Here is a 19,395-nt window from a genome sequence, read left to right on the forward strand (position 1 = left end):
TCAGTCCCTACACCCAAACGAGGGCATTGCGTTCATCCACCTCTGGCCTGCTGGCTCCCCTTCCTCTGCGGAAGCATAGTTCCCGCTCAGCCCAGTCAAAACTGTTCGCTGCTCTGGCACCCCAATGGTGGAACAAGCTCCCTCACGACGCCAGGACAGCGGAGTCACTCACCACCTTCCGGAGACATTTGAAACCCCACCTCTTTAAGGAATACCTGGGATAGGATAAAGTAATCCTTCTACCCCTCCCTTACTCCAACCCCCCCCCCCCCCCCCCCCAAATGCACCAATTTGTAAGTCGTAAATGTAAAATGTAAATGTGATTTTGATCATGTGGTTCCTATGCAAGGGTTTAGTAACAACAGTTGTGATTTTCAATCGTCAGACCAAGAAATAAACACTTGATTAAGCTGTCCCAGTTTTTCTGAATTCACCATACTGTATGTCCATGGCCCTTTAAGAAACTCCATGTTTTCGCAACATGTGATACGTCAACATAAAAAGCGGATGATGATGATGTTATGTAAAAAAAAAAAAAAAAAAAAAAGAGGAAAAGAAATAAGTCCGAAGTGAGTCGAGGTCCATGTAGCATACAGTCCGCAGGTAAGCGCTCTCCTTTCATATTTCCTTTCCCCCACGATGGTTATGGCAGTGACTAGTGTTGAGGTCGATATCAGTAGCCGCCTCGCAGTTTGAGGGTCTGTAACTGGATGAAACTAGATCCCTTTGCAACTGTACGGTACGTGTTTCATATCTACATGCGGAGTCTCATCCACCTGACATGTCTTATAAATAAATATCGCACTTCTATTTTTATTTTCCCGCAATCGTTTTGTATCAGCTGTTTTTGACGCTTCATGCGCAGTGCTCGGGCAGATACTGAGACTCGAGTTTGAGTGGCAGGCGAGAACAGAAAGTCCAGTGACATCAAGCCACTCGGAGTAGGCTAGAGAGGACGGACACATGTTTACCCCGATCTGCTTTGAACTCGTGTCACAGCGGATAAGACTACTTGACAAGTTGTTGCTATATTGAGTCACACAGGTGAGAGCATACCCGCGCATCATTCTCCAAGACATAAGTTGTTTTTTTTCTTTTCCCATAACCATTTGCAACAGTTAAAGTAATGGAATAAAGGAGCCTAATGTTACTCCTTATAGTCCAGTGAATTTAGATGTTCTGTTTACAGGCGAATTGGGTCGAAGCCAAAACAGCCAAATACTCCATTTACAGTAAATGTGAATCGATTTTCAATTGTGGTACGGTTCTAGAAACAAATCCCTCTACTTTCATATCACATCAAAATAATTTCACGAATGCAAAATACACACTTACTGTGCGGCGGTCAGTGCTGTTTTAAGATTAGGGAAGACGAATATATATATTTGTATGGTCACGGCCTTATTTCTATTACAGCATATTGGGTGACTGTCATTCATATTCCGTTCACCCAGTTCAATGTAACATCAATAGGTTTGGGCTTCTTACTACATGATACTCGAATTTTCCATATACCCATCATGAGATTGCTACAACCTAGTCTACTAATGAAAGTTTATAACGTAGGCACACTATTGCCTGCATCTAGCTGATCTAGGGTGTAATCATTAGTCCAAACAGTTGCGAATGAGTTTCTATCCGTTTTAGAAACGTTTTTTTCTACAGAATCGGCAGAATGAATACATCCTTGATCACCTGCACACACATTTCACTTTCATAGCAGACACGTACAAACAGCATCATCATTTTGCTCGTTGTAGAATTCCTTCTCGCATCTACACGCTCTCCTCCTCTCACCTTTTCCCCTTCACTTGTGGACTTCAGTGCACAACACATCAGCTGTCTGTGACCGAGCAAAAAATAAAACTTTCCAAGCCAAACCTTCATACCATAACCGCTACACACAGCCTACAACGTTGTCACCATATTAGCTAACGTCATAGTCAACATAGCTACTAGAACTAACGCGTCAGTAAATCCGCTACAATCACGCAGTACAGTGTAGAGCAAGCAGTTACACCGGTGGGCAACGGTGGCAATACATTTATAAAACCGAAAGCTTGCCTGGACTTGGAAGAGTTCCAGTGTTGGATAGCCTAGCTAACCTAAATAGCATGCCTCTCTGTTTGAGCCGGATGTTTGAGTAGTAGGCTAAATTAGCTCAAGTGAAAGAAATACAACGAAATATAGCTCTCTCTCTCTCTGCATCTCCTTAACTTTAAGAAATTAATTTGTTCAAAACTGTTCATTTATTGACTTTCTCTCTCTTTGAGTCACCTACTCACCACATTGTATGCCTGCTAGCTAGCTGTAGCTTATGCTTTCAGTGCTAGATTCATTCTCTGATCCTTTGATTGGGTGGACAACATGTCAGTTCATGCTGCTGGAGCTCTGATAGGTTGGAGGGCGTCCTCCGGAAGTTGTCATAATTACTGTAAGTCTATGCAAGTGGGTGAGAACCATGAGCCTCCTAGGTTTTGTATTGAAGTCGATGTACCCAGAGGAGGAAGGAAAATAGCTGTCCTCTGGCTACACCATGGTTCTACCCAAGAGAGTGCTGTTGAGGCTACTGTAGACCTTCATTGCAAAACAGTGTGTTTTAATCCGTTATTTGGTGATGTTTAGTACAGTTTTATCTAAAAATGACAACTTTTTAATGTTTCATTATTTTTATGAAATTCACTGAGTAGGATGGTCCTCCCCTTCCTCCTCTGAGGAGCCTCCACTGCTGTACACTGTTTTAAGGGAGTGAACGTTATTTATAATAAGGGTTACATGGAGATAATCCGACCTCTCTGAAATGAAAATTAAGCAAAATATATTTTACCTAAACGATCCCTGAATGCTTTAAAAAAAAAAAAAAAAGTGACCCTCCCCTATACCCAAAATAATAATTAAAACATAAAATGAATAGCAGAGAACATGCGTACCGTTTACCCTCACTTCTTGGACAGACCAGAGATTTAGATATGCAATTTTAGAAACTGTTCTTCGTCCTGTAAGCATTACATGGCAACGCAGGAATTTTGATAGCACACAGGGCTGCGGGAGAAAAGGTTGTGGGTTCGCAGACCACCGTGGAGAAGAGTAAGGGTGGATAGATCTCCTTTATAGTAAAAGCGTTGCATGAATCCATCATCGTGTTTGCAGGTCTGTGAAAAAAATATCATTTTACATATTAGCAGAATATTTTTTAATACCACACAAATTACCGAAATTACAGGCTAAGAATGGACAGAGAGATAGGCCTATGTGTTCATCGTATCATATTTCTCCAATGCCAAATCAATGTCTTGTTTGCAATGAAACTGTCCCTGTTTGCAAATAATTTAATCTGAGATGTCATCAGGAATCTGAGCATGGTACTTTCAAAAGTTAGTCCTACCTTTCCACCCCAGACAGAGTAGGCCTACCGACACAGAAAAATGTAAGCTTTAACTGCTGGCTAACTCTTCTGTTTCTTAACCCAACAAGAGAATATCCCAAGTGTTTCCACAAAAGCTGTCTGGGTTTAAACATCTTCTATTGTACAGAAAGTGAATAGCTTAATCAATTGATAGTGACAGAGTTAAATTACTTCCCAAGCAAAGTCCATTGTTTGTCTCCTTGGCTAAAGAAGGTTGTAGCTCCGCCTCTGAATGTCAAGAAAATAAAACAATGATATTCCCATACGTATCGGTCACGTCTTTCCTGGGTATTTTACAGCTTGTTTCTAGCATAAAGCAGCGTGGACCAAAGCGCTGTTATAAATCACTTTATATAATCGCATCCATTTTATTTTCTTCTAAATCTAAAGCTAACAATTGTTTTTTTTTTGCAATTTTCTTTAATTAAAGGTAGGCCTATGGCATATCCTCTCATACCCACTCAATTCAAGTCTTGGTTTTAACTTGTCAGTGAAGGGCTGTTATTTGAAGAGTGCATGGTGGGTGGAGGAATTGACCGACAAATCTATGGATAGAGCAGCCTATAGCCTAATTTCGTCTGTGAAACAGGTAGGCCTACCTCTTATTTCTTAAATAGGAAGAAATAGGCTCCAACACAAAGCCCTCTTGTTGTTAGTAAAGTCTAATTAAAATGAAGACTGTTGAAATTAATTATGCCTACTCGAATTTCTACTTTCAGCACCATGAGCTGTCCATTTCTGATTGATTGTGCCGCGGCTGCTGTTTCAAGTTTCAGCACCACAATGTAAGTTACTCGAAGATGAGGGGTGGCAGAGATGAGGGGTGGCATCAGGTACCCATCGATATATACTGAACAAAAATATAAACGCAACATGTAAAGTATTGGTCCCATTTTTCATGAGCTCAAATAAAATATCCCAGAAATGTTCCATATGCACAAAAAACGTATTTCTCTCAAATGTTGTGCACAAATTTGTTTACATCCCTGTTAGTGAGCATTTCTCCTTTGCCAAGATAATCCATCCACCTGACAGGTGTGGCATATCAAGAAGCTGATTAAACAGCATGATCTTTACACAGGTGCACCTTGTGCTGGGGACAATAAAAGGCCACGCTAACATGTGCAGTTTTTTCGCACAATGCCACAGATGTCTCAAGTTTTGAGGGAGCTTGCAATTGGCATGCTGACTGCAGGAATGTCCACCAGAGCTGTTGCCAGAGAATGTAATGTTCATTTCTCTACCATAAGCCGCCTCTAATGTCATTTTAGAGAATTTGTCAGTACGTCCAACCGGCCTCACAACCGCAGACCACATGTAACCACCCCAGCCCAGGACCTCCACATCCAGCTTCTTCACCTGCGGGATCATCTGAGACCAGCCACCTGGACAGCTGATGAAACTGAGGAGTATTTCTGTCTGTAATAAAGCCCTTTTGTGGGGAAAAACTCATTCTGATTGGCTGGGCCTGGCTCCCCATTGGGTGGGCCTATGCCCTCCCAGGCCCACCCGTGGCTGCGACCTTGCCCAGTCATGTGAAATTCATAGATTAGGGCATAGGCCCACCCAATGGGGAGCCAGGCCCAGCCAATCAGAATGAGTTTCTGATAGGATTTATCTGATTTTCTGCCAGAATCACTGGACCTTAACACCGGACCATCGCAACTAGCTAGCTGCAGCCGAATGGTTGTTGTTGGCTAATATCCACTTCCCGGCGTACCAGTTAGCCTTGAGCTAGACTCGAGCCAGGCCCATCTCCCGGCCATCTACCTCTCTGTCAACCGGACAGGACCTCCTAGTGTCGACACGGAGCCCCGCCGATCCATCACGTCTGGTCTGCCAACGTAATCGTCTGATGTGGTTTCAACAGGCTTCCCGTTGCGACGACCACGAATATCCATCTGCTAGCCCCGGCCCGCTAGCACGTGCCATCAACAACCGTGCCTCCTGCTCTCCTGTGCTTTAGCAGCCAATGATCTGCTCCCGGACTTACTTAGTGCTGTTCACTGGACCTTATGATCACTCAGCTACACAGCTGATGTCTGCTGGACTGTTCCTTTACACGGTATCCCATCCTGTTTATCTGTTTGGCCTCAGCCCAAACTTTCGTCGCCATTACCAGTTGTTGTCTTAGCCCTCTCGAATAACACCTGTGATTGCGTTATGCCTCTCTCCCATGTCAATATTTTAGCCTATTGCTGTTTGGGTTAGTTCTTATTATACAATTTCACTGTAGAGCCCCAAGTTCAGCTCAACCTGCCTCAGATAGCTCCTTTGTCCCACCCCCCATACACGCGGAGACCGGCTCAATCGGTACCTCCAGTGATGCTATCTCTTTCATAGTTACCCAATGCTTAGGTGTACCTCCACTGTACTCATATCCTTCCATAGCCTTGTCTGTACATAATGCCCTGAATCTATTCTACAATGGCCGGAAATCTGCCCCCTTTCTCTGTACCCAACGCACTAGAAGACCAGTTCTTAAAACCTTTAGCCGTATCCTTATTCTATTCCTCCTCTGTTCCTCTGGTGATGTAGAGGTTAACCCAGGCCCTGTAGCCCCCAGTATCACTCCTACCCCCCAGGCGCTATCATTTGTTGACTTCTGTAACCGTAAATGCCTTGGTTTCTTGCATATTAACATCAGAAGTCTCATTGCGTTAGCACACTCTGCCAACCCTGATGTTCTAGCAGTGTCTGAATCTTGGCTTAGGAAGGCCACCAAAAATTCAGAAATGTCCATTCCGAACTACAACATTTTCCATCTAGATAGAACTGCCAAAAGGGGCGGAGTTGCAATCTACTGTAGAGATAGAGCGCTGTAGGCTATCATACTATCCAGGTCTGTGCCCAAACAGTTTGAGCTTCTACTTCTAAAAATCCACCTTTCCAGAAATAAGTCTCTCACTGTTGCCGCTTGCTACAGACCCCCCTCAGACCCCAGTTGTGCCCTATACACCATATGTGAATTGCTTGCCCCCCATCTATCCTCAGAGTTCGTACTGCTTGGTGACCTAAACTGGGATATGCTTAACACCCCTGCCGTCCTACAATCTAAACTAGATGCCCTCAATCTCACACAAATTATCAAGGAACCTACCAGGTACAACCCTAAATCCGTAAACATGGGCACCCTCATAGATATCATCCTGACTAATTTACCCTCTAAATACACCTCCGCTGTCTTCAACCAGGATCTCAGCGATCACTGCCTCATTGCCTGCGTCCGTAATGGGTCCGCGGTCAAACGTCCACCTCTCATCACTGTCAAACGCTCCCTAAAACACTTCAGCGAGCAGGCCTTTCTAATTGACCTGGCCCGGGTATCCTGGATGGATATTGACCTCATTCCGTCAGTAGAGGATGCCTGGATGTTCTTCAAAAGTGCTTTCCTCTCCATCTTAAATAAGCATGCCCCATAAAAAAAAATCTGAACTAAGAACAGATATAGCCCCTGTTTCACCCCAGACTTGACTGCCCTTGACCAGCACAAAAACATCCTGTGGCGTACTGCATTAGCATCGAACAGCCCCCGCGATATGCAACTTTTCAGGGAAGTCAGGAACCAATATACACAATCAGTTAGGAAAGCAAAGGCTAGCTTTTTCAAACAGAAATTTGCATCCTGTAGCACTAACTCCAAAAGGTTTTGGGACACTGTAAAGTCCATGGAGAATAAGAGCACCTCCTCCCAGCTACCCACTGCACTGAGGCTAGGAAACACTGTCACCACCGATAAATCTACGATAATCGAGAATTTCATAAGCATTTTGCTACGGCTGGCCGTGCTTTCCACCTGGCTACCCCTACCCCGGCCACCAGCTCTGCACCCTCCGCTGCAACCTGCCCATGCCCCCCCCCCCCCCCCCCCCCCGCTTCTCCTTCACCCAAATTCAGATAGCTGATGTCCTGAAAGAGCTGCTAAATCTGGACCTCTACAAATCAGCTGGGCTAGACAATCTGGACCCTTTCTTTCTAAAATTAGCCGCCGAAATTGTCGCAACCCCTATTACTTGCCTGTTCAACCTCTCTTTCGTATCGTCTGAGATCCCCAGAGATTGGAAAGCTGCCGCGGTCATCCCCCTCTTCAAAGGGGGTGACACTCTAGATCCAAACTGTTACAGACCTATATCCATCCTCCCTGCCTTTCGAAAGTATTTGAAAGCCTAGTTAACAAACAGATCACCGACCATTTCGAATCCCACCGTACCTTCTCCGCTATGCAATCTGGTTTCTGAGCTGGTCATGGGTGCACCTCAGCCACGCTCAAGGTCCTAAACGATATAATAACCGCGATCGATAAAAGACAGTACTGTGCAGCCGTCTTCATCGACCTGGCCAAGGCTTTTGACTCTGTCAATCACCGCATTCTTATTGGCAGACTAAATAGCCTTGGTTTCTCAAATGACGGCCTCGCCTGGTTCACCAACTACTTCTCAGATAGAGTTCAATGTGTCAAATTGGAGGGCCTGTTGTCTGGCCCTCTGGCAGTCTCTATGGGGGTGCCACAGGGTTCAATTCTTGGGCCGACTCTATTCTCTGTGTATATCAATGATGTCGCTCTTGCTGCTGGTGACTCTCAGATTCACCTCTATGCAGACGACACCATTTTGTATACATCTGGCCCTTCATTGGACACTGTGTTAACAAACCTCCAAACGAGCTTCAATGCCATACAACACTCCTTCCGTGGCCTCCAACTGCTCTTAAACGCTAGTAAAACTAAATGCATGCTCTTCAATCGAACGGTGCTTACACCCGCCTGCCCGACTAGAATCACTACTCTCGACGGGTCTGACTTAGAATATGTGGACAACTACAAATACTTAGGTGTCTGGTTAGACCGTAAACTCTCCATCCAGACTCACATTAAGCATCTCCAATCCAAAGTTAAATCTAGAATCGGCTTCCTATTTCGCAACAAAGCCTCCTTCACTCATGCTGCTAAACATGCCCTCGTAAAACTGACCATCCTACCGATCCTTGACTTCGGCGATGTCATTTACAAAATAGCTTCCAACACTCTACTCAGCAAATTGAATGTAGTCTATCACAGTGCCATCCGTTTTGTCACCAAAGCCCCATATACTACCCACCATTGTGACCTGTACACTCTCGTTGGCTGGCCCTCACTACATATTCGTCGCCAAACCCACTGGCCCCAGGTCATCTATAAATCACTTCTAGGCAAATCCCCGCCTTATCTTAGATCATTGGTCACCATAGCAACACCCACCCATAGTATGCGTTCCAGCAGGTATATCTCACTGGTCATCCCCAAAGCCAACACCTCCTTTGGCCGCCATTCCTTCCAGTTCACTGCTGCAAATGACTGGAACGAACTGCAAAAATCTCTGAAGCTGGAGACACTTATCTCCCTCACTAACTTTAAGTATCAGTTGTCAGAGCAGCTTACCGATCACTGCACCTGTACACAGCCCATCTGTAATTAGCCCACCCAACTACCTCATCCCCATATTGTTATTTACATTGTTATTTATTTTGCTCATTTGCACCCCAGTATCTCTATTTGCACATCATCTTCTGCACATCTATCACTCCAGTGTTAGTACTAAATTGTAATTATTTTGGCCTATTTATTGCCTTACCTCCATAACTTACCACATTTGCACACACTGTATATAGATTTTCTATTGTGTTATTGACTGTACGTTTTGTTTTTGTTTATTCCATATGTAACTCTGTGTTGTTGTTGTTTTTAATCGCACTGCTTTGCTTTATCTTGGCCAGGTCGCAATTGTAAATGAGAACTTGTTCTCAACTGGCTTACCTGGTTAAATAAAGGTTAAATATAAAAGGGCCTAATGAATTCATTTAAATTGACTGATTTCTTTATATGAACTGTAATTCAGTAAAATCTTTGAAATTGTTGCATGTTGCGTTTATTTTTGTTCAGTGTAGATGACTTGGGATAATGATGATCGGCAACAGACAGCGCATCAGTATCAGAAGTAACAATGCAGCCAGACTGTCCTGCTACTGCGCCTTTCTAGACCATATAAACTGTGCAGAGTAGGACCCACAACTGATCCACATAACAGGGCTTTTTGTGCCATTTATTCAAATGACATTTTCACTGCAGTTTACAGCCTAGAGTAGAATTGTACTCACTTGAAAACAATAATGCAAATATTAATTGCATTGTGGTGTTGTAAGCTAGTCTAGGTAGGATAATTGTATTGTTCCTAAGGCCACACACATTTAATTTAGTGAGGCGGGCCAGCGGAATTGTTTTTCATTGTATAACAAAAAATATAAAGTTTAACCCTTGTAATAATACTTAACACCTAGCGACCTCACCAAGAGATGTTAGCCTTTTGGTATTGTAACGAACGGTGGGGCAGGGAATACAACTCTGGTCTCTGGCGTGAAAGACAAACACAAGGTTTGCTACACTGCCCCCTCCGTACTTGAAGGCACGTCAGCTCAGGGATTCTAACCAGTGACCTTTCGGTTACTGGCCCAACACTCTTAACCGCTAGGCTACCTGCCACCCTCATCATGACTCATATAGCGAGGATTGTGACAGTATAATGGTTTTGGAATGACAGTCACAGGGACCAGGGTTTGAGTCCCAGTCGGGGTACCCCCCCCCCCCTCTAATCCACTACATTGGTGTCCGGTGTTGGAGAGCACCATTGAAAGCATGTCCCAGCCGAGTTTTAGTCTCAGTACATTTGTGTTAGGCTAGCAGTGTTTCTGTCAGGTTTCTGTACTGCACATGTGATGACAGAGCATGCAACACAAATGTGCCACCCTATTGAAACAAATCATCATGATATCATTCCTCCAGTTAGGCCTACTTTGAAGTCATTTAATTGGGAAGGTTTTTGGAGAAAAACGTTGAATGAATTTTTTTTATAAGTGTTAACTTCAGGCTGACTACATCTATTGAGTTGCAAAGTCCAAGTCAACTTAAAGTATCTACAAAATGAGTTTTGCAGCGACACAATTCGAAAAGGAAGGCTACAGCTAAATTATCCTTTGACCGTTTGCGATTCACAAATAATTATTTTTATTCCCATGATTCGATTCACCGTGATTTAACCGAACCCCAACTACTACAATGGCAAAGCACTTAATTCAATTCGTCAAAATGAATAATTTAAAAATAATAGTTTCATATGAATTAAATGAATCACTATTATTTTAATTTTTTTGCTATTTTGAGATGTGAAGAGGAACATCCGTTATATAGTAAATTACATTGGTATGTCCTAAACAGATCAATAGTGGAGCTTTTTGAGCTGCGTGTCTCATGTCTTGACTGTTCTTTCATGCGCAATGACGCACCTGGCCTCTCCACTGCCTATCACCTGGCCTCTGCTGCACCTTCTCCTCTCTGCTGCACCTTTCCTCTCTGCTGCACCTTTGCCTCTCTGCTGCACCTTTCCTCTCTGCTGCACCTTTGCCTCTCTGCTGCACCTTGCCTCTCTGCTGCACCTTTGCCTCTCTGCTGCACCTTTGCCTCTCTGCTGCACCTGCCTGTCTGCTGCCTATCAGCTATTCCTATTTGTTCTTGTGGATTTACACTACATGACCAAAAGTATCTGGACACCTTGCTCATCTAACATCTCATTCCAAAATCATGGGCATTAATATGGAGTTGGTCCCCCCCTTTGCTGCTATAACAGCCTCCACTCTTCTGAGAAGGCTTTCCACTAGATGTTGGAACATTGCTGCGTGGACTTTGGCTATATGGAAGAAAACCTTCCTCTCTGCTGCACCTTCACCTCTCTGCTGCACCTTCGCCTCTCTGCTGCACCTCCGCCTCTCTGCTGCACCTTTGCCTCTCTGCTGCACCTTTGCCTCTCTGCTGCACCTTTGCCTCTCTGCTGCACATTACCTCTCTGCTTCACCATTTCCTCTCTGCTGCACCTCACCTCTCTGCTGCACCTGTCCTCTCTGCTTCGCCATACCTCTCTGCTGCACCTGCCTGTCTGCTGCCTATCAGCTATTCCTATTTGTTCTTGTGGATTTACACTACATGACCAAAAGTATCTGGACACCTTGCTCATCTAACATCTCATTCCAAAATCATGGGCATTAATATGGAGTTGGTCCCCCCCTTTGCTGCTATAACAGCCTCCACTCTTCTGGGAAGGCTTTCCACTAGATGTTGGAACATTGCTGCGTGGACTTTGGCTATATGGAAGAAATGTATATAGTACAACCTGAAAAAAATGCACCACCCTCCACTTTGTCCAATAAATTAAAAGATCACACAACCCTCCCTAAAAGCATTTTTTTTGTTTTTTCTGTTAGAGAACTCTCCCCTATTTTGGACCAGAAATTATTATACCCTTGTTATAAAGACAATGCAGGGTAAATAGGCCTACATTGTGTGGATTGTAACTTTGTTTCAATTGTATTATTTTTACAGATGGAAATTGTAACGGAATGAATCTCTTTCAATAATAATACCGATTTTTTTTTTTTGTTGTTGTCTATATTCACTTTGTATTCTGTTTTTTCTGGAGACTAGATTTCAATGGCCCTAAAATATTTGCTATTTAAAATTTGTGATATGCAATATAGGTTGGAATAATAGTGTGAATACAGTGTCTTCAAAAAGTATTCACACCCTTTGACCTTTTCCACATTTTGTTGTGTTACATCCTGAATTTACAGCCTGAATCACTGCCTACACACACTACCCCATAATGGCAAAGTGGAATTAGGTTTTTCAAAATGTTTACAAATTAATAAAAAATTGAAAACTGAAATGTCTTGAGTCAATAAGTATTCAACCCCTTTGTTATGGCAAGCCTAAATAAGTTCAGGAGTAAAACAATTCTTAAGTCACATAAGTTGCATGGACTCACTCTGTGTGGAAAAAATAGTGTTTAACATTATTTGTTGAATGACTACCTCATCTCTGCACCCCACACATACAATTATCTGTAAGGTCCCTCAGTCGAGCAGTGGATTTCAAACATGGATTCACCCACAAAGACCAGGGAGGTTTTCTAATGCCTCGCAAAGAAGGGCACCTATTGGTAGATGGGTAACATTTTCTAAAGCAGATATTGAATATTCCTTTGAGCATGGTGAAGTTATTAGTTACACTTTTGATGGTGAATCAATACACCCAGTCGCTACAAAGATATAGACGTCCTTCCTAACTCAGTTGCCGGAGAGGAAGGACACCGCTCAGGGATTTCACCACGAGGCCAATGGTGACTTTAAAACAGTTACGGAGTTGAATGGCTGTGATAGGAGAAAAGTGAGGATGGATCAACAACATAGTAGTTACTCCACAATACTAACCTAATTGACAGAGTGGAAAAAAAGGAAGCCTGTACAGAATACAAATATTCCAGAACATGCATCCTGTTTGCAACAAGGCACTAAAGTAATACTGCAAAAAATTTGGCAAAGCAATGAACTTTTTGTCCTTAATACAAAGTGTTATGTTTGGGGCAAATCCAATTCAACACATTACTGAGTACCACTCTCCATATTTTCAAGCATAGTGGTGGCTGCATCATGTTATGGGTATGCTTGTAATCGTTAAGGACTGGGGAGTTTTTCAGGATAAAAAAGAAACTGAATGGAGCAAAGCACAGGCAAAATCCTAGAGGAAAACCTGGTTCAGTCTGCTTTCCACCAGCCACTGGGAGATGAATTCACCTTTCAGTAGGACAATAATCTAAAACACAAGGCCAAATCTACGCTCGAGTTGCTTACCAAGAAGACAGTGAATGAATGGCTGAGTTAGTTTTGACTTAAATCTACTTGAAAATCTATGGCAAGAACTGAAAATGGTTGTCTAGCAATGATCAACAACCAATTTGACCGCGCTTGAAGAATTTTGAAAATTAATAATGGGCAAATGTTGCACAATCCAGGTGTGGAAAGCTCTTAGAGATTTACCCAGAAAGACTCACAGCTGTAATCGCTGCCAAAGGTGCTTCTACAAAGTATTGACTCAGGGGCGTGAATACTTATGTAAATGAGATATTTCTGTATTTCATTTTCAAAATACATTTCTAAAAACATGTTTTCACTTTGTCATTATTGGTTATTGTGTGTAGATGGGTGAGAAACTAAATCAATTCAATACATTTTGAATTCAGTCAAGGGGTATGAATACTTTCTGAAGGCACTGTATTGTAGTAATCTTAACCCAACACATAGCGACCTCGTCTAGAGGTTCGGACGTCTTGGCGTAACGGTTAAATTGTTGTGTTGACAGTAGCTGGACCTGGGTTTGAGTCACCAGTTGGGAAACCCCACTAATTTGCTACGATATCATTTGGTTGTCATTATATTATAGCTTCAGTCTTGTCTTCTCATTATACTAATAGTAGGCTGCTGGTCATTTGTGCAATAATAGGTCATGTTTGGTTGTCTGAATTCGACTGCAAGTTTGTTGCTATTATTTAATTTATTTTCTGTAACAATCAGTTCTGTAACAACAATCAGTTCTGTAACAACAATCAGTTCTGTAACAACAATCAGTTCTGTAACAACAATCAGTTCTGTAACAATCAGTTCTGTAACAATCAGTTCTGTAACAATCAGTTCTGTAACCATCAGTCCCACCTTGCATCAATTTTTTTACTTTAGAATTCATGATTTATACTTATTGATTCTTGAAGAATATAACTTGGAAATGCCTCATGAACTTAAATTCCCAGTGCAGTCAAAAACTTAATTTTCCTGTGTTTTATATTTCCACACTATGAGGGTTGGAATAATACTGTGAAAATTTTGAAAATTATGATAATGCCCATTTGGTGTAAGAGCTGTTTGGAAAGAACGCCTGAAATTTCTGCCTGTTTTGTTGGGATGGAGTTTTGGCCAGGTGGTACATTTAGGTAATAGACCAATGAGAAAGAGAGTTCCAAACCTCTGCCAATAACCGCTAGTTTTCAGTTTTCCCCTCCCCACTCAGACCACTCCCAGACAGTCCTAGCTACATTTTTTGGTTTATTTTTGACCATTTTAATTGAAAACAATCACAGGTACTTCATTGTTACCCAGAAATGATTTGATATTGAGATAAAATCGGCTGCATTGGACCTTTTTAAATAAACTGTCTAAAACCATCAGAACCCAAAATAGAAGCTTGTTTTACTCCAATTGTTTTGTATATAACATAATTGTAAACAAACACTGTATAGCCTTAAAACATGGTTAGAGCTATACATTTGATCTCGTGGATGGTCCGTCCTTACGTCCATAGCCCCGTCTATGAATTTGCGACTGGTTACATTTCTCCAGCCCCATCCATAAGCGGTTTAACCAAAAAGGTGGCTGGGTGGCCGCTTTATTGTTTTGATTGCCCCTTTTTAATGAAATGGTTTATGTGAAGGCTGTGACAAGATGTGGCCTAATCCTGCGACAGGTCGTCACTTTGCAGTAGCCTCCAGAAATGTCAGAGCCTATTTGTTATGCACCATGAAGGGAAGTATAAAGCCATACGTAATCCTATTTCTTCCGCAAAGTGCCCTGCTGGTTACTTGCATTGCCTGCTCTGTCACTCTTTTAATTCTGAATGAATAATCCTCCTTTAAATTTCAAATCACTTTTCATTGAAACGCATAACATGCAATTCATGAAAAAGCAGAAGAATCTGTGCACTTGGATAGTAATAAGAGTTCATATTGAAAAGTGGTCTTTGGTCATCATATGCAATATTGTCCAGTTGTACACTGAGCAACAAGAATATCTGAGATGGATTTGTTTTGATCGTTGAGCAGCATTATGATTCTGACCTTACCATAAGTGATTGTTGAGCAGATGGAAGCATTATGACTCTGACCTTACCATAAGTGATTGTTGAGCAGATGGAAGCATTATGATTCTGACCTTACCATAAGTGATTGTTGAGCAGATGGAAGCATTATGATTCTGACCTTACCATAAGTGATTGTTGAGCAGATGGAAGCATTATGATTCTGACCTTACCATAAGTGATTGTTGAGCAGATGGAAGCATTATGATTCTGACCTTACCATAAGTGATTGTTGAGCAGATGGAAGCATTATGATTCTGACCTTACCATAAGTGATTGTTGAGCAGATGGAAGCATTATGACTCTGACCCTAAGTGATTGTTTTGTGGACGGTCATTGGCCTGTAACTTAATAGCCGAGGTAGCTACCTCGTTTACACAGGCAGCCCAGTTATGATCTTTATGAAGCAAAGCAAGTTCAGACAGGAAACCCCAGTGTTTGCATCAGCTGATGTTGCACCAATTAGATTCGTCACCCTACCTTAACATATAATAATAATAATAATAATAATAATAATATGCCATTTAGTAGACGCTTTTATCCAAAGCGACTTACAGTCATGCGTGCATACATTTAATTTTTTGTGTGTATGGGTGGTCCCGGGGATCGAACCCACTACCTTGGCGTTACAAGCGCCGTGCTCTACCAGCTGAGCTACAGAGGACCACATCAAAACAAATCAAATGTTTTTTGTCGCATGCCTTACAGTGAAATACTTGCTTACAAGCCCTTAACCAACAATGCCGTTTTTAGAAAAATAAGTGTTAAGTAAAAAATAGATATGTAAAAAAATAATTAAAGAGCAGCAGTAAAATAACAGTAGCGAGGCTATATACAGGGGGTACTGGTACAGAGTCAATGTGCGGGGGCACAGGTTAGTCGAGGTAATTGAGGTAATATGTAATTTGTACATGTAGGTAGAGTTAAAGTGACTATGCATAGATAATAAACAGAGAGTAGCAGCAGCGTAAAATAGGGGGGGGGGTCAATGCAAATAGTCTGGGTAGCCGTGATTAGCTGTTCAGGAGTCTTATGGCTTGGGGGTAGAAGCTGTTGAGAAGCCTTTTGGACCTGGCGGTCTATTTAGTTAGATTCATCACCCTACCTTAACATGGCGGTCTGTTTAGTTAGATTCATCACCCTACCTTAACATGGCGGTCTGTTTAGTTAGATTCATCACCCTACCTTAACATGGCGGTCTGTTTAGTTAGATTCATCACCCTACCTTAACATGGCGGTCTGTTTAGTTAGATTCATCACCCTACCTTAACATGGCGGTCTGTTTAGTTAAGATTCATCACCCTACCTTAACATGGCGGTCTATTTAGTTAGATTCATCACCCTACCTTAACATGGCGGTCTGTTTAGTTAGATTCATCACCCTACCTTAACATGGCGGTCTGTTTAGTTAGATTCATCACCCTACCTTAACATGGCGGTCTGTTTAGTTAGATTCATCACCCTACCTTAACATGGCGGTCTGTTTAGTTAGATTCATCACCCTACCTTAACATGGCGGTCTGTTTAGTTAGATTCATCACCCTACCTTAACATGGCGGTCTATTTAGTTGACCAGTTTCTGCACATCCTCTGATGGCCGCAACACGTGTCTGTTTTTCTGTTTTCCAGTAGGGGGGATTGGTATAGCTATACCGAGCTCACAGCCTGTAGGTTGTTATGGTAATGGTGGAGCTTTGCTATGGCAGTGAGCTACCCTGAAGCTGCAGAGCCTAATGCCAAGACCTAGTGTATTGTCATTTACTTTCTAATAAATGGTTAAACGAATATGTGGCGTTTTCTGTCTGAATTCCACTAACTGGTCTTTTGAGCAATCAGGTCAGCTCTTTTGCCAATAATTGACCGAAAGATCAGAATTGGGCTGCCTGTGTAACACAACCAGAGCTGGATGCAGACGGGTCACATGGGTGCTCAGCATCTTGGTCTGTTCTAAAGGGTGCAGAATTACAGAACATCCAGAGAGAAATGTATTCAAATCTAATCCAAAAAAAAATGACTGACTGGCTGGCAATGATATGACTGACTAATCTGCAATGTTCTGAACGTTTCACTGAATACACTGGTGGTGGCACTAAAAAAACCTGTCAGACTAAATAATGATATGACTGACTAATCTGCAATGTTCTGAACGTTTCACTGAATACACTGGTGGTGGCACTAAAAAAACCTGTCAGACTAAAGCCATTTATTTTATTTTTTTACTAATTTATTCTTATCCCGTTTTCTTCAGTTTGTTTTTTAAAATCAATTTCAAACTCCACTTGAGATGAGGCTCATTCACTTTTATCAATATCTGAAATAGCTTGTCAATACCTTTACTGGTCCTCTTAGCTCCAAGCCATACAGTAGTAAAGCACTGGCAGCTCGTTCCTCTTTGTGTTTCACTGAAAACAAATAGAAACGCAACATGCAACAATTTCAAAGATTTGACTGAGTTACAGTTTGCCCACACGACGCCATACACACTGTCTGCCCGGTACAGTTGAAACCGGGATTCATCTGTGAAGAGTGTTGTGGAATTCCCATCAAGAGCACACTTCTCCAGTGTGCCTGTGGCCATTGAAGGTGAGCATTTGCCCACTGAAGTCGGTTACGACGCCGAACTGCAGCCAGGTCAAGACCCTGGTGAGGACGACGTGCACACAGATGAGCTTCCCTGAGGTGGTTTCTATTCGTTTGTGCAAACCCACAGTTTCTTCAACTGTCCGGGTGGCTGGTCTCAGACAATGTGGAGGTCCTGGGCTGGCATGGTTACACACACTTCTGCGGTTACAAGGCCGGTTGGAAGTACTGACAAATTCTCTAAAATGCGCCTCCCGAGTGGCGCAGCGGTCTAAGGCACTGCATCGCAGTGCTAGAGGTGTGACTACAGATCCGGGTTCGATCCCGGGCTGTGTCGCAGCCGGCCGCGACCAGGAGACCCATGAGGCGGCGCACAATTGGCCCAGCGTCACCCGGTTTAGGGGAGGGTTTGGCCGGCCGGGATGTCCTTGTCCCATCGCGCTCTAGCGACTCCTGTGGCGGGCCGGGCGCATGCACACGGACGCGGTCGCCAGTTGTACCGTGTTTCCTCCGACACATTGGTGTGGCTGGCTCCCGGGTTAAGCGAGCAGTGTGTCAAGAAGCAGTGCGGCTTGGCAGGGTCGTGTTTCGGAGGACACATGGCTCTTGACCTTCGCCTCTCCCGAGTCCGTACGGGAGTTGCAGCGATGGGACAAGACTGTAACTACCAATTAGATATCACGAAATTGGGGAGAAAAAGGGGTAAAAAGTTAAAAAAATTACATTGGGAGACAGCTTATGGTAGAGAAATTAACATTTAATTATCTGGCAAATGCTCTGGTGGACATTACTGCAGTCAGCATGCCAATTGCACGCTCCCTCAACTTGAGACATCTGTGAAATTGTGTTGTGTGACAAAACTGCACATTTTAGAGTGGCCTTTTATTGTCCCCAGCATAAGGTGCACCTGTGTAATGATCATTTCCGCTTCTTGATATGCCACACCTGTCAGGTGGATGGATTATCTTGGCAAAGGAGAAATGCTCACTAACAGGGATGTAGATACATTTGTGCACCACATTTTAGAGAAATAAGCTTTTTGTGCGTATTGAACATTTCTGGGATCTTTTATTTCAGCTCATGAAACATGGGACCAACATGTTGCGTTTATATTCTTGTTCACTATATAAATATAAATAAAAACTGACTAGTTTAATTTTCTAGGTAGAGCCTGTTTGAAAAATAATTTAAAGGGGAAGAGAAGCCCATTGATGGTTTATCTCTGCTGGTTGTTGTAGATATCAAGGTAACCAGCACTTTCTAAAATAGATTACTCTCATTTGGATTGTAGCGACCTTAACCCAACACTTAGTGACCTCGTCAAGAGGTTTGGATCTCTTGGCATAATGGCTGAGGTGTTGGGTTGACCGTCACTGGACCAGGGTTCGAGTCCCGGTCGGGGCTACACCCCGAATTCGCTACAGTGTCGATGATGGACTGAGTCTCATGGTGTCCTGTCAGAAAATGACCTTACTGCTTCTCATACCAAGTCATTACAGAAATCTTATGTCCAGTTATGCTTCTGCAGATCATCTAATCCAGGGGTGTCAAACTCATTTTAGCTCAGGGGCCACATGGAGGAAAATCTATTCCCAAGTGGGCCGGACCGGAAAAATCATGGTATATATAACTTAAAAACAACAAC

General features: G+C 42.8%; 1 protein-coding gene across 4 annotated transcripts in view; it reads left to right on the plus strand.

The window, feature by feature from the left end:
- The first annotated feature begins 305 nt into the window (after window positions 1-305).
- LOC311145962 (bromo adjacent homology domain-containing 1 protein-like) overlaps window positions 306-19,395 on the plus strand; it is a 44,893-nt gene continuing 25,803 nt past the window's right edge. For 2 of the 4 annotated variants that reach the window (XM_084182365.1, XM_084182366.1), the window contains exons 1-2: window positions 306-603; window positions 4,126-4,191. In XM_084182365.1, coding sequence (XP_084038491.1) covers window positions 4,130-4,191 — 62 coding nt within the window. In that variant the 5' untranslated portion in view covers window positions 306-603; window positions 4,126-4,129. The other 2 variants (XM_084182368.1, XM_084182367.1) reach the window with 2 other exon arrangements.

This window comes from Coregonus lavaretus (assembly GCF_964263955.1).
Source record: "Coregonus lavaretus genome assembly, chromosome: 18".
Lineage (NCBI taxonomy): Eukaryota > Metazoa > Chordata > Actinopteri > Salmoniformes > Salmonidae > Coregonus > Coregonus lavaretus.